Genomic DNA, 15,752 nt, shown 5'->3' on the forward strand with positions numbered 1-15,752 from the left:
GCAAGCGAGTGGGGACTGACAGCATCCATACATCCCAGTTTACCAAAACACTCTATGTCTGAGGACCCTCTAGATCTACACCTTTACCTCATAAACACCATTAACAAAAGGCTTGACTAAACAGATATGTTTTCAGCCTAGACTTAAATGCTGAGACTGAGTCTGATTCCCGAAGATTACTTGGAAGGCTGTTCCATAACTGTGGGGCTTTGTAAGAAAAGGCTCTGCCCCCTGATGTAGCCTTCACTATACGAGGTACCAGCAGATAGCCTGCACCTTTTGATCTAAGTAGGCGTGGCGGGTCATAGAGGAGCAGAAGCTCACTCAGGTACTGTGGTGCGAGACCATTCAGTGCTTTAAAGGTCAATAGTAGTATTTTATAATCAATACGAAATTTGATTGGGAGCCAATGCCATCAATGCTGAAAGGTATATCCAGGTTCTAGAGCAACATATGCTCCCATCCAGACGACGTCTCTTTCAGGGAAGACCTTGCATTTTCCAACATGACAATGCCAAACCACATACTGCATCAATTACAGCATCATGGCTGCGTAGAAGAAGGGTCCGGGTACTGAACTGGCCAGCCTGCAGTCCAGATCTTTCACCCATAGAAAACATTTGGCGCATCATAAAACGGAAGATACGACAAAAAAGACCTAAGACAGTTGAGCAACTAGAATCCTACATTAGACAAGAATGGGTTAACATTCCTGTCCCTCAACGTGAGCAACTTGTCTCCTCAGCCCCCAGACGTTTACAGACTGTTGTAAAGAGAAAAGGGGATGTCTCACAGTGGTAAACATGGCCTTGTCCCAACTTTTTTGAGATGTGTTGTTGTCATGAAATTTAAAATCACCTAATTTTTCTCTTTAAATGATACATTTTCTCAGTTTAAACATTTGATATGTCATCTATGTTCTATTCTGAATAAAATATGGAATCTTGAAACTTCCACATCATTGCATTCCATTTTTATTTACAATTTGTACTTTGTCCCAACTTTTTTGGAATCGGGGTTGCACAGTCCCCTCCAAAAGTATTGGAATGGCAAGGTCAATTCCTTTGTTTTTGTTTTTTTTGTACACTGAAGACATTTGGTTTTCAGATCAAAAGATGAATATGAGACAAAAGTTCAGAATTCCAGCTTTTATTTTATGGTATTTACATCTAGATGTGTTAAACAACTCAGGACAGAGCACCTTTTCTTTGAACCCACCCACTTTTCAAGTGAGCAAAAGTATTGGAACAGACATTATTAAATTAACTTAAAGTGAATAACATTTAATATTTGGTGGCATAACCCTTACTTGCAATAACTGCATTGAGCCTGCGACCCATTGACTTCACCAGGCTGTTGCATTCTTCATTTGAAATGCTGTTCCAGGCCTTTACTGCAGCCTCTTTCAGTTGTTGTTTGTTTCTGGGGGTTTCTCCCTTCAGTCTCCTCTTCAGGAGGTAAAATGCATGCTCTATTGGGTTAAGGTCCGGTGATTGACTTGGCCAGTCCAAGACCTTCCACTTTTTCCCCCTGATGAAGTCCTTTGTTGTGTTGGCAGTGTGTTTTGGGTCATTGTCTTGTTGCATGATGAAGCTTCTCCCAATTAGTTTGGATGCATTTTTCTGTAAATTGCCAGACAAAATGGTTTTGTAGACTTCAGAATTCATTCTGTTGCTACCATCATGAGTTACATCATCAATAAAGACTAGTGAGCCCGTTCCAGAAGCAGCCATGCAAGCCCAAGCCATGACATTACCTCCACCATGCTTCACCCATTGACAGCTGACACGATGCTTCACCCATTGACAGAAGAGTTTGCTTTTCACCCATTGACAGCTCTCTGGTCTTCATGTTTGCTTAGCAGCAAATACATTTTTCACAGGTGAAACCCAAAGCCAAAAACAAGAACTATTTAAAAGTTTCAGCAATCAATCTAAAAGGCAACACCTGAGCAACTAGAAACACCCATCAGTCACATGTTCCAATACTTTTGCTCACTTGAAAAAATGGGTGGGTTCATAGAAAATGTGCTCTGTCCTGAGTTGTTTAACACATTTAGATGTAAATACCATGAAATAAAAGCTGGAATTCTGAACTTTTGTCTCATATTCATCTTTTGATCTGAAACGTCTTCAGTGTACAAAAAAAACAAAGGAATTGACCTTGCCGTTCCAATACTTTTGGAGGGGACTGTATATTCTTTTAGCTATTTCTGTTTCTTTTAAATACTTGATGATGATTTCTGGGGTTGTGTTTTCGAGTAGAGTCTTTATTTCATCCTTGGTTGATTCAGCAACACACTCCGCCATTTTGTTTTTCTCTACTCATGGTATGAGCTGATAGCCTAGTAGTAGAGTAGCCAATCAGAGCATGTGATTGCTCAAATCCAGTGAATGCAGATAGAAATATATATAAAGGACACAAACTGCTGAAAAAGTGACTGCTGACACCTTTCTGTTTTAGCCAGCATTAACCTTTTCAATAGATTGTGCTACAGTAGCTTTTCTGTGGGATTGGACCATATGGCCTAGCCTTCGTGCCACATGTGAATCAATGAGCCTTTGACACCCATGACCCTGTCACTGGTTCACCGGTTGTCCTTCCTTGGACCACTTTTGGTAGGTGCTAACCACTGCATACCAGAACACCCCACAAGATGCGCCATTTTGGAGATGCTCAGACCCAGTCATCTCGCCATCACAATTTGGCCCTTGTCAAAGTCACTCAGATCCTTACACTTGCCCATTTTTCCTGCTTCCAACACATCAACTTCTTCAGGAACTGACTGTTCTCTTGCTGCTGAATACATCTCACCTCTTGACAGGTGCCATTGAAACAACAAATATACAGGGTTAGTCAAAATTATATTAACACTTAAATGGTAGAAACCAATCGGATCTGTAGTGGAAGTTCATCAATGGCGGACTGCTGCACCATCTGTAAGTAGATGTCTGACATCACTGTTGGGGTGTCAAAAAAGTAGGGTCCAATTACACCAGCAGCGGTCATGGTGCATCACACATTCAGGAGAAAAATAATCCATTAGTGTTAACATAATTTTGGCATATATAACACAATCATAGTAGGAGAAAGGGTGAGAGAGTTGCTCTTTAAATAATGCTCCACACTGTGTGTGTGTGTGTGTGTGTGTGTGTGTGTGTGTGTGTGTGTGTGTGTGTGTGTGTTCTAACAGATGTGTTATAAGGCAGCAGTAGATGACAGTGAGAGGATCTTTACTGAGATGATCAGCTCCATGGAGAAAAAGCGCTCAAAGGTGACGGAGCTGATCAGAGCTCAGGAGAAAGCTGAACTGAGTCGAGCTGAGCGACTCCTGAAGCAACTGGAGCAGGAGATTGCTGATCTTCAGAGGAGAGTCACTGAGCTGGAGCAGCTTTCACACACACACGATCACATCCACTTCCTCCAGGTAACACTCACTGTCTGATCTACAGAGGGCGCTGTTCCTCACAAAGTTTCCTCCTAAAAGCTCATTACAGCAACAATAAATGTTCCTGTCTGAGATCCCAAGTGTGTCTTTGGTCTGATTCAGTCTGAGATTCAGTCGTTCCTCTCCTACACTTTTCTCCTTCTCTATTCTGTGTTTCCTCTCTGTAGAGTTTCCCGTCTCTCTGTGTTTCTCCTGGATGTGACAACTCACCCAACTTCACTGCCAATCAACATCTCTCATTTAATGGAGTGAGGAAATCTCTCTCAGATCTGAAAAAACGAGTCGAGGAAATCTGTGAGGAGGAATTCAACATAACCCATCCACATGGTAAGAGAGCGTTTCCTGCCGGAAAAATCTGTTTGGCATCACAGTGAAGAAGAATTCATGTAACAGGAATAAGTAGGCAGGAACAAGAATACCTTTACAAGGGTAGATTAACGTTGACCTTGTAAATTACATCAAATCCAGAAACGAATCTTACTGACCAAATGAATATTATACATATGCTAAGAATTGAGATTAAGTTAAATGGAAAATTAGCAGCAGTAAACAGTGATAAACTATTCTCACCTCACCAGCAGCTATTATCCTGCCTTCATCCCTACATCAGAATGTAAAAACACATATATTACAACTCTAAATGTTTTGTTGGTCAACTTCATTTCAAGTGTTAATATACATCCATTCTGGCATTTCAGGCCTGCAACACATTCCAAAAAAAATTGGGACGGGGAAATTTAGGACTAGTAATTCTTCTTCTTTTGGCTGCTCCCAATTCGAGGTCACCACAGCGGATCTTTCGTATCCATTGCTCCCTGTCTTCCGCATCCTTCTCTACCACACCTGCCACTTTCATGTCCTCTCTCACCACATCCATGTATCCCCTCTTTGGCCTTCCTCATTTTCGTGTGCCTGGTAGCTCCATTCTCAACATTCTCCTTCCCACATGCTCTGCATCTCTTCTCAGGATGTGCCCATACCATCTCAGTCTCATCTCTCTTAGCTTAATTCCCAAGCTCTCCACATGTGCTGTCCCTCTGAAGTGCTCGTTCCTTATCCTGTCCAACCTCATCACTCCCATTGCAAACCTTAACATCCTCAACTCCGCCACCTCCAACTTTGCCTCCTGTCTCTTTGTTAAGGGTACGGTCTCCCATCCATACATCACAGCTGGTCTCACTACTGTCTTATACATCTTACCTTTCACTTTTGCTGGGACTTTCCTATCACAAATGACTCCCGAAATCCTTCTCCAACTGCTCCACCCTGCCTGCACTCTCTTTCTCACCTCACTATCGCAGCCCCCATTTTCCTGCACAGTTGACCCCAGGTACTTGAATTCACCAACTTTCTTTACGTCTACTCCTTGCATCTTCACTACACTCTCATCCCCATTTTCATTGATGCACATGTATTCTGTTTTGCTCCTGCTCACCTTCATTCCTCTTTGTTCCAATGTATACCTCCATCTCTCCAAACCCAACTCAACCTCATTTCTACTTTCACCACATATCACAATATCATCCGCAAACATCATGTTCCATGGTGACTCTTGCCTCACTTCGTCCGTCAGGCTATCCATCACTATGGCAAACAAGAAAGGACTCAAAGCAGATCTTTGATGAAGTCCCACCTTCAGCTTGAACCATTCAGTCGTTCCAACTGCACACCTCACTGCTGTTTCACTGTTCTCATACAGTGGTGCTTGAAAGTTTGTGAACCCTTTAGAATTTTCTATATTTCTGCATAAATATGACCTAAAACAACATCAGATTTTCACACAAGTCCTAAAAGTAGATAAAGAGAACCCAGTTAAACAAATGAGACAAAAATATTATACTTGGTCAGTTATTTATTGAGGAAAATGATCCAATATTACATATCTGTGAGTGGCAAAAGTATGTGAACATCTAGGATTAGCAGTTAATTTGAAGGTGAAATTAGAGTCAGGTGTTTTCAATCAATGGGATGACAATCAGGTGTGAGTGGGCACCCTGTTTTATTTAAAGAACAGGGATCTATCAAAGTCTGATCTTCACAACACATGTTTGTGGAAGTGTATCATGGCACGAACAAAGGAGATTTCTGAGGACCTCAGAAAAAGCGTTGTTGATGCTCATCAGGCTGGAAAAGGTTACAAAACCATCTCTAAAGAGTTTGGACTCCACCAATCCACAGTCAGACAGACTGTGTACAAATGGAGGAAATTCAAGACCATTGTTACCCTCCCCAGGAGTGGTCGACCGACAAAGATTACGCCAAGAGCAAGGCATGTAATAGTCGGCGAGGTCACAAAGGACCCCAGGGTAACTTATAAGCAACTTAAGGCCTCTTTCACATTGGCTAATGTTAATGTTCATGAGTCCACCATCAGGAGAACACTGAACAACAATGGTATGCATGGCAGGGTTGCAAGGAGAAAGCCACTGGTCTCCTAAAAGAACATTGCTGCTCGTCTGCAGTTTGCTAAAGATCACATGGACAAGCCAGAAGGCTATTGGAAAAATGTTTTGTGGATGGATGAGACCAAAATAGAACTTTTTGGTTTAAATGAGAAGCATTATGTTTGGAGAAAGGAAAACATTGCATTCCAGCATAAGAACCTTATCCCATCTGTGAAACATGGTGATGGTAGTGTCATGGTTTGGGCCTGTTTTGCTGCATCTGGGCCAGGACAGCTTGCCATCATTGATAGAACAATGAATTTTGAATTATACCAGCGAATTCTAAAGGAAAATGTCAGGACATCTGTCCATGAACTGAATCTCAAGAGAAGGTGGGTCATGCAGCAAGACAATGGCCCTAAGCACACAAGTTGTTCTACCAAAGAATGGTTAAAGAAGAATAAAGTTAATGTTTTGGAATGGCCAAGTCAAAGTCCTGACCTTAATCCAATCGAAATGTTGTGGAAGGACCTGAAGCGAGCAGTTCATGTGAGGAAACCCACCAACATCCCAGAGTTGAAGCTGTTCTGTACGGAGGAATGGGCTAAAATTCCTCCAAGCCGGTGTGCAGGACTGATCAACAGTTACCGCAAACGTTTAGTTGCAGTTATTGCTGCACAAGGGGGTCACACCAGATACTGAAAGCAAAGGTTCACATACTTTTGCCACTCACAGATATGTAATATTGGATCATTTTCCTCAATAAATAAATGACCAAGTATAATATTTTTGTCTCATTTGTTTAACTGGGTTCTCTTTATCTCCTTTTAGGACTTGTGTGAAAATCTGATAATGTTTTACATCATATTTATGCAGAAATATAGAAAATTCTAAAGGGTTCACAAACTTTCAAGCACCACTGTACATGTCTTGCACCGCTCTGATATACTTCTCATTCACTCCACACTTTCTCATACAATGCCATAACTCATTTCTCGGCACTCTATCATATGCCTTCTCCAGGTCTACAAACACACGATGTACAGTGGTGCTTGACAGTTTGTGAACCCTTTAGAATTTTCTATATTTCTGCATAAATATGACCTCAAACATCATCAGATTTTCACACAAGTCCTAAAAGTATATAAAGAGAACCCAGTTAAACAAATGAGACACAAATGTTGTACTTGGTCATTTATTTATTGAGGAAAACTATCCAATATTACATATCTGTGAGTGGCAAAAGTATGTGAACCTCTAGGATTAGCAGTTAATTTGAAGGTGAAATTAGAGTCAGATGTTTTCAATCAATGGGATGACAATCAGGTGTGAGTGGGCACCCTGTTTTATTTAAAGAACAGGGATCTATCAAAGTTTGATCTTTACAACACATGTTTGTGGAAGTGTATCATGGCACAAACAAAGGAGATTTCTGAGGACCTCAGAAAAAGCGTTGTTGATGCTCATCAGGCTGGAAAAGGTTACAAAACCATCTCTAAAGAGTTTGGACTCCACCAATCCACAGTCAGACAGACTGTGTACAAATGGAGGAAATTCAAGACCATTGTTACCCTCCCCAGGAGTGGTCGACCAACAAAGATCACTCCAAGAGCAAGGCGTGTAATGGTCGGCGAGGTCACAAAGGACCCCAGGGTAACTTCTAAGCAACTGAAGGCCTCTCTCACATTGGCTAATGTTAATGTTCATGAGTCCACCATCAGGAGAACACTGAACAACAAATAGTGTGCATGGCAGGGTTGCAAGGAGAAAGCCACTGCTCTCCAAAAAGAACATTGCTGTTTGTCTGCAGTTTGCTAAAGATCATGTGGACAAGCCAGAAGCCTATTGGAAAAATATTTTGTGGACGGATGAGACCAAAATAGAACTCTTTGGTTTAAATGAGAAGCGTTATATTTGGAGAAAGGAAAACACTGCATTCCAGCATAAGAACCTTATCCCATCTGTGAAACATGGTGGTGGTAGTATCATGGTTTGGGCCTGTTTTGCTGCATCTGGGCCAGGACGGCTTGCCGTCACTGATGGAACAATGAATTCTGAATTATAGCAGTGAATTCTAAAGGAAAATGTCAGGACATCTGTCCATGAACTGAATCTCAAGAGAAGGTGGGTCATGCAGCAAGACAACGACCCTAAGCACACAAGCTGTTCGACCAAAAAATGGTTAAAGAAGAATAAAGTTAATGTTTTGGAATGGCCAAGTCAAAGTCCTGACCTTAATCCAATCGAAATGTTGTGGAAGGACCTGAAGCAAGCTGTTTATGTGAGGAAACCCACCAACATCCCAGAGTTGAAGCTGTTCTCTATGGAGGAATGGGCTAAAATTCCTCCAAGCCGGTGTGCAGGACTGATCAACAGTTACCGGAAATGTTTAGTTGCAGTTATTCCTGCACAAGGGGGTCACACCAGATACTGAAAGCAAAGGTTCACATACTTTTGCCACTCACAGATATGTAATATTGGATCATTTTCCTCAATAAACAAATGACCAAGTATAATATTTTTGTCTCATTTGTTTAAGTGGGTTCTCTTTATCTACTTTTAGGACTTGTGTGAAAATCTGATGATGTTTTAGGTCATATTTATGCAGAACTTTAGAAAATTCTAAAGGGTTCACAAACTTTCAAGCACCACTGTAGCTTTCTCTGGCCTTCCCTGTACTTCTCCATTAACATTCTTAAAGCAAAAATTGCATCTGACATGCTCTTCCTTGGCATAAACCCATACTGCTGTTCACAGATTGCTACCTCTCTTCTCAATCTCGCCTCCAATACCCTTTCCCATAGCTTCATGGTGTGGCTCACCAATTTTATCCCTCTGTAATTACTGCAGCTCTGTACATCTCCCTTATTCTTGTATATTGGGACTAGCACACTCTTTCTCCCATTCATTTGGCATTTTCTCATTCTGTAGGATCTTATTAAACAATCTCGTTAGGAACGCCACAGCCATCTCACCCAAACATCTCCAAGCCTCAATCGGGATGCCATCTGGTCCGACTGCTTTCCCAGTCTTCATTCTTTTCATGGCTGCCCTCACCTCATCCTGACTAACCAACTCTGCTTCCTGATTTGCTGTCTCCAACAAATCTGACCTTTTCTCTCTTGGATTCTCCTCATTTAATAAATCCTCAAAGTACTCTTTCCACCTTCTTAATATACTCTCTTTGTTTGTCAGCACGTTTCCATTTACATCTTTCATCACTCTTACCTGCTATACATCCCTCGCTTCCCTGTTTCTCTGCCTAGCTAGTCTGTACAGGTCTTTCTCTCCTTCTTTAGTCTCTAGTCTTTCCTACAACTCCTGGTATGCATCTGCTTTTGCCTTTGCTACTGCTCTTTTTGCCTTCTGTCTAATCCTTGTATAACCACCTGCTTTCCTCATCTCTCTGGTTGTCCCAATTCTTCTTTGCTAGCCTCTTCTCTTTTATAATATCCTGCACTTCTTTGTTCCACCACCATGTCTCCTTGTCTTCCTTCCCGATGACCACCCTAGCACCTTCCTTGCTGCCTCTCTTACTAGTATAGCAGTAGTATCCCAATCTTCTGGCGGACTTCCCTTGCCACTCAATGCTCATCTCATTTCTTCCCTAAACTCCTTCTGATGATCAATCTCTTTTAGTTTCCACCACTTAATCTTCAGCTCCACTATTTCATGCTTCCTCTTTTTCACTTTCAAGTTCATCCTGCACACGACCACTCGATGTTGTCTAGCTACACTCTCCCCTGCCATCACTTTACAGTCTCCAATCTCCTTCAGGTTACCCCTTCTGCAGAGTACTGTATGTAGTCCACCTGTGTAGACCTTCCTCCACTCTTAAATATCACCCTGTGCTGCTCTTTCTTCTCGAAGTATGTATTGACTATTGCCAAATTCATCCTCTTTGAAAAATCAACCACCATTTGCCCTTCCACATTTCTCTCTCTTGCACCATATTTGCCCATCATGTCCTCATCTCCTCGGTTTCCCTCACCAATATGTCCGTTGAAATCTGCTCCTATCAGCACGTGCTCTTCCCTCAGTATACTTTCTACCACTTCTTCATCCATCTTTTCCCAGAAGGACTCTTTCTCTTTGTTCTCACATCCAACCTGTGGGGCATACACACACACACACACACACACACACACACACACACAACATTGATTATCACTCCTTGAATCTCCAATTTCATGCCGATCACTCTATCTGACCCTCTTCACATCAATCACACTGTTGACCAACTCTCCTCTCAAAACAATACCAACACCATTTCTCTTTCCATCCACCTCCAATGTTCTTGGCCTTCCTTCCTTTCCACCTCATCTCCTGCACACACAAAATGTCCAACTTCCTTCTTTCCATCATACCTGCTAACTCTCTCGCTCCGCCAGTCAGTGTTCCCACATTCAGTGTTCTGACCCTCAATTCTAAGCTCCTTCCCTTCCATCTTTTATGCTGTCTCCTAACACGCCTCCCCCCTCTTTCTCCTTCTCCGTTTTGATGCAATAGTAGCATACTTTCCACTGGCACCGTGTTGACCAACAGTACCAGAGGCGGTCATTGTTAACCTGGGCCCCGAACGATCCAGTATGGTATTCTTTTCAGTCTGCATGTTAGATTTGGCATGGTTTTACGCCGGATGCCCTTCCTGACGCAACCCTCTCCAAATTATCCGGGCTTGGGACAAGAGTATGCTTATGCACGCCCAGTGGTTGGATTAAATTTAGGACTAGTAATGAGGTAAAATAAATAAATAATGATATGATTTGAAAGAGGTGATGTTAACAGGTGACTGTAATGATTTGGTACAAAATCAGTCTCCGGGAAAGCCCTAGTCTTTGAAGAGCAAAAATGGACTGAGGATCTCCAGGTTGTCAAGAAATGCATGAGAATTTTAAAATCAATGGTCCTCAAAGCAAGATAGGAAGGGATTTGGATATTTCACCCTCTACGGTGCATAATATCATTCAACAGTTCAAAGAATCTGGAGGAATCTTGCAGTATCAAGGGCAAAGGGCTCAAGCCTAATCTGAAGCCTCATGATCTTGGATCCCTCAGACGGCATTTCTTCAAGAACCGTCATTCATCTACAGCTAACAGAACCACATGGGCTCAGGATTACTTTGGCAAATCTTTGTCAAGCATTACAATACAGAATTACATCCACTAATGCCAGTTAAACCTTTACTGTGTAAAAAGGAAGCCTTATGTTAACTGTGTTCAGAAGTGCTGTTGACTTCTCTGGGCTCGGAGGCATCTGGGATGGTCCAACACACAGTGGAACCATGTATTGTGGTCAGATGAATCAATATTCCTGATCATTTTTGGAAGAAATGGATGCCGTGTGCTCTGAAGATGAAAAGGACCAACCAGACTGTTACCAGGAACAAGTCCAAAAGCAAGGGTGCATCATGGTATGAGGTTGTGTCAATGCCCTTTGCAAAGGTAACTTCCACTTCTGCGATGGAGCATTAATGCAGAAGACTACATTGACATTTTAGAGCAACATATGCTGCCTTCAAGACGACATCTTTTCCAGGGAGATTTCAACAAGAAAATGCAAAACCATGGAAGGACAGTCATATAATTTGACTATCTACTGGTGTCCCACATAGCTCAGTACTTGGTTCTCTTCCGTTCTCCCTCTATATTCGATCTCTTGGTGAAGTCCTATCCTCACATGGGTTCTCATACCACTAGTATGTGACTGACATTCAACTCATCCTCTCCTTCCCTCCCTCAGGCATGATGTTTCTGCTCAGATCTCAGCATGTCTGGCAGACATCTCTTCATGAATGTCAGCTCATCAGCTGAAATTTAATCCCAGCAAAACTGAACTGCTTTTCATCCCAGGTGATTAATCCTCACATCAGTATCTTGTGATCTCCCTGGACAAGGATCTCTCTGATTGCACCTTCAGTCACTACACACAACCTTGGGGTAACCATGGACAATCAACTGTCCTTTTCCTCTCACCTTGCGAATGTGTCATGCTCATGTTGATTTCTCCTTTACAATATCAGAAGGATTCATCCATTTTGATCCACAGAGGCCATTCAGGTGCTTGTTCAGTCCCTTGTCATTTTGAGACTGGACTACTGCAACTTTCTCCTGGCAAGTTTTCCTCAGCGCCATTCAACCTCCACAACTGATCTAGAATGTAGCTGCATGATTTGTTCCCAATGGTCCTAAGTTCTCCCAAACTACCCCATTGCTGTGCCCTCTACAATGGCTTCCTATAGTTGCCTGCATCAGATTTAAAACACTAATTCTTGCCTATAAAGCCAAAAATGGACCAGCACTTTCTTCCCTCAAAGCACTTATAACAGCCATGGGGAAGCCATGGCCTAGTGGTTAGAGAATCAGCTTTGGGACCAAAAGGTTGATGGTTCAATTCCCTGGAATGGCTGAAGTGCCCTTGAGCACTTACAGTAATCCTAACCCCAGGCTGCTCTGGGTATATTGTGCGTCCCTCTGGATATGAGCATCTGCTAAATGCCATTAATGTAATAACACCCTGCACTACACCATGCTCCCTCCAAATCTCTAGCACTGCTTGACTGGTCCAGCCATCTCTCAGGGTACAAGGAAAATATGCATCAAGACTCTTCTCGGATTTGGCACCTGAGTGGTGGAATGAACGTCCCCTCGTTCTCCGAATAGTTGAGTCACTGACTGTCTTCAAATGACATCTAACTCTTCCTGATGTACTTTAAAATAATAATAATAATAATAATAATAATTTTTCAGGGCGGCACGGTGGTGTAGTGGTTAGCGCTGTCGCCTCACAGCAAGAAGGTCCTGGGTTCGAGCCCCGGGGCCGGCGAGGGCCTTTCTGTGCGGAGTTTGCATGTTCTCCCCGTGTCCGCGTGGGTTTCCTCCGGGTGCTCCGGTTTCCCCCACAGTCCAAAGACATGCAGGTTAGGTTAACTGGTGACTCTAAATTGACCGTAGGTGTGAATGTGAGTGTGAATGGTTGTCTGTGTCTGTGTCAGCCCTGTGATGACCTGGCGACTTGTCCAGGGTGTACCCTGCCTTTCGCCCGTAGTCAGCTGGGATAGGCTCCAGCTTGCCTGCGACCCTGTAGAAGGATAAAGCGGCTAGAGATAATGTGATGTGATGTGATGTGATGTGTGATAATTTTTCATCTTCATGCTTCAAACTGTTTCCATGTCATTTGTTCAGTCTCCATTTTGTCTCTGTCTCCACAGGTGCGGCAGTTCAGATGGTTTTACCCTCAGAACCAAAGAGCAGAGAAGATTTTCTGCAGTGTAGGTGTAAAACACACACTTTTAATAAGTAGAAAGTGTAGGACATATAAATATATCTGTATTGTTGTTCTAAATTTGATCCATTCAGTATTTAAATTGACAGTGCTTGTTCTCTTACAGTACATGTTTTTTAAGTCAAAATTAATTTTTGCTCAGCAAGGATTTCAAAGAAAATCAAAAAGTAAAAAAAAAAAAAACATGCTTCCATAAGTATTCAAAGCTTCAGCTGAAAGCTGTTGTCTTACAATTGATTTCGAATTGGCCTTCACCTGTGAAATATTAAAATGGCTCCCTTTTTTTTTTAAACAAAAACCACCTCAGTTGGACTATCACTGAGATGGTCAGTCTGAAGAAAAGGAGTGAAAATGAACACTAAGGAGCATTCAAAGGAAGTCATAGAAGTTAAGATAAAGTAAGAGTTTCATAACTTCAGGAATAGGGTGTAAAATTATATCTAAGACGTTTGACATCCCAAGGTTGGCACAGTGGTGTAGTGGTTAGCACTGTCGCCTTACAGCAAGAAGGTTCTGGGTTCAAGCCCAGTGGCCAACGGGGGCCTTTCTGTGTGGAGTTTGCATGTTCTCCCTGTATCTGCGTGGGTTTCGTCCGGGTGCTCCGGTTTCCCCCACAGTCCAGAGACATGCAGGTTAGGATAATTGGTGGCTCTAAATTGAAATGTGCATAATTGCAATTAATAATGAAGATATGGAGTAATTAATCAATTCCTAACGAGCAGTTTCCACACAAATCGCTTCTCCTCCCTCAATTCTTCACTGATTTAGATTCTTTCTGGCATGAAGGTCGGGGGACCCAGAGTGCATAGAACTTCTACCCAGATTTGCTTCATTACAATTAACAATGAAGTTATGGACTAATTAAGCCTTAATTCAACAGCAGTTCAACAAAAATTGCTTCTTCTTGGTCAAATCCTTGCTGTTTTGGATTCTTTCTGGGAAATGGGTCGGTATTCCTAGGGTGGATATGGATTCTATATAGTATATATAGCTTGCAACATTTTATTGTGCAAGGTGGCCCATTTTAGATTGTTTGTTTGTTCTGGACTAGATGGGGTTGGAGTGAGCTACGCCGTCATTGACCATCTCGTTAAAGGTGTTATTGGAGCAAAAGGTGGTTCTATGAAGTGCTAGTCTGAAGGGGTTGAATGCTTATGCAAGCTACATTTTTCAGTTTTTTTTTAAGATCTACTAACAAATAATTTATATTTACTTGAAAATATTCAAAATTTAACTTTAAAAGCACACTGATTTGCAATAAAAAATACTGGCTGGAACAAAGTTTTATTTGTAATCCAGATGAATCTGATGACTTTTAATGCCCTTAAATAAACTGCAAGGTGCTGTATCATAAATCCTGTGATTAACATCTAACCTGTGTACATTTTATTGTTTTAGATTTCTGTGATCTGACTCTGGATCCGAACACAGCACATCATCATCTCATTCTGTCTGAGAAGAACAGAGCAGTGACACGCAATAGGACAGATCAGCAATACTCTGATCATCCCGAGAGATTTGACTTTTATGCTCAGGTGTTGTGTAAGGAGAGCGTGTATGGACGCTGTTACTGGGAGGTGGAGTGGAATGGTATGGGTGTGGACATATCTGTCTCATATAAAGGAATCAGTAGGAAAGGAGAGGGTAATGGGTGTAGGTTTGGATTGAACAAGCAGTCCTGGAGTCTGCAATGTTATCCTTCCTCTGTCTGTTTCTGGAGGAAAAACATTAAGACTGAGCTCCAAGCTCCAGTATCTTCCAGAATAGGAGTGTATGTAGATCACATTGCAGGAAAGCTGTCCTTCTACAGCGTCTCTGACACGATGAAACTCATATACAGTATCAAAACCAAATTCACTCAGCCGCTATACCCCGGGTTCAGGATATGTTACTATTACTCAACTATGAGGTTATGTGATCCAGATTCCAAACCCAAGTTAGAAAAATTTGTGGAGGTATGAAAAATGTAAATTAAAAAAAAAAAAGCATTGACTTCCAAATTAACAGTCACTTTCATCACTTTGTTGAGAAATAATAGCAAAATTACAAAGTAGTAAATGGTTTACTGTCTCAACATTTTTTTTTAAATGTGTCAAATTTGGAATGGAATCAAAATTGAACTGTTTATTTTGAAAATAAAAATCATGAGGTAAAACAAATGATGTGCTGTTTTGTTTTTGAGTGAAATACTATTTATTCAAATATTATTTGTAAGTCATTACTTTCAGCTTTAATTTCATTTTCAACATGTCCCAACTTTTTCTGATTTGGAGCTGTAAAACGTTAGTAAGTGTTTAATGTTCACTATTTTTTTTTGGGGGGGGGGGGGGGGGGGTACATAAATACAATGATATATGTAGAGCCAGAGACACAACAGATGACAAAATGACATACTCGGGTTTCACCAGAACACTTGTAAAACACCCCTCCGAAACCCCCCGGGGCAACAGTGAACAATAGGTTGTATTCAGTCCTGTGACTTTTGCTTGTGAGTTTATGTCCGGTGAATGAAGTGGTGGTCAGGGAAACCGATTAAACTGCCATTATGTAAAGAGTTAGTGAAACCATCTCTGACTACTTTCACAGTTTCACGGCCAATGCATGGTCAAGATACCTTCAGAAAGTTGTTCTTTGT

The 15,752-nt window shown here is 41.8% G+C and overlaps 1 protein-coding gene across 1 annotated transcript in view; it reads left to right on the top strand.

Moving 5' to 3' along the window:
- Positions 1–15,248, top strand: part of LOC132864375 (tripartite motif-containing protein 16-like) — a 17,200-nt gene extending 1,952 nt beyond the window's left edge. Inside the window, exons 3-6 of the mRNA XM_060897796.1 lie at positions 3,194–3,427; positions 3,616–3,775; positions 13,044–13,103; positions 14,516–15,248. Of these exons, the coding sequence (XP_060753779.1) occupies positions 3,194–3,427; positions 3,616–3,775; positions 13,044–13,103; positions 14,516–15,078 (1,017 nt within the window). The 3' untranslated portion in view covers positions 15,079–15,248. The remainder of the gene's footprint in view (positions 1–3,193; positions 3,428–3,615; positions 3,776–13,043; positions 13,104–14,515) is intronic.
- Positions 15,249–15,752: the final 504 nt, after the last annotated feature.

The sequence above is a fragment of the Neoarius graeffei genome, chromosome 17 (genome assembly GCF_027579695.1).
Source record: "Neoarius graeffei isolate fNeoGra1 chromosome 17, fNeoGra1.pri, whole genome shotgun sequence".
NCBI classification, from domain to species: Eukaryota; Metazoa; Chordata; class Actinopteri; order Siluriformes; family Ariidae; genus Neoarius; species Neoarius graeffei.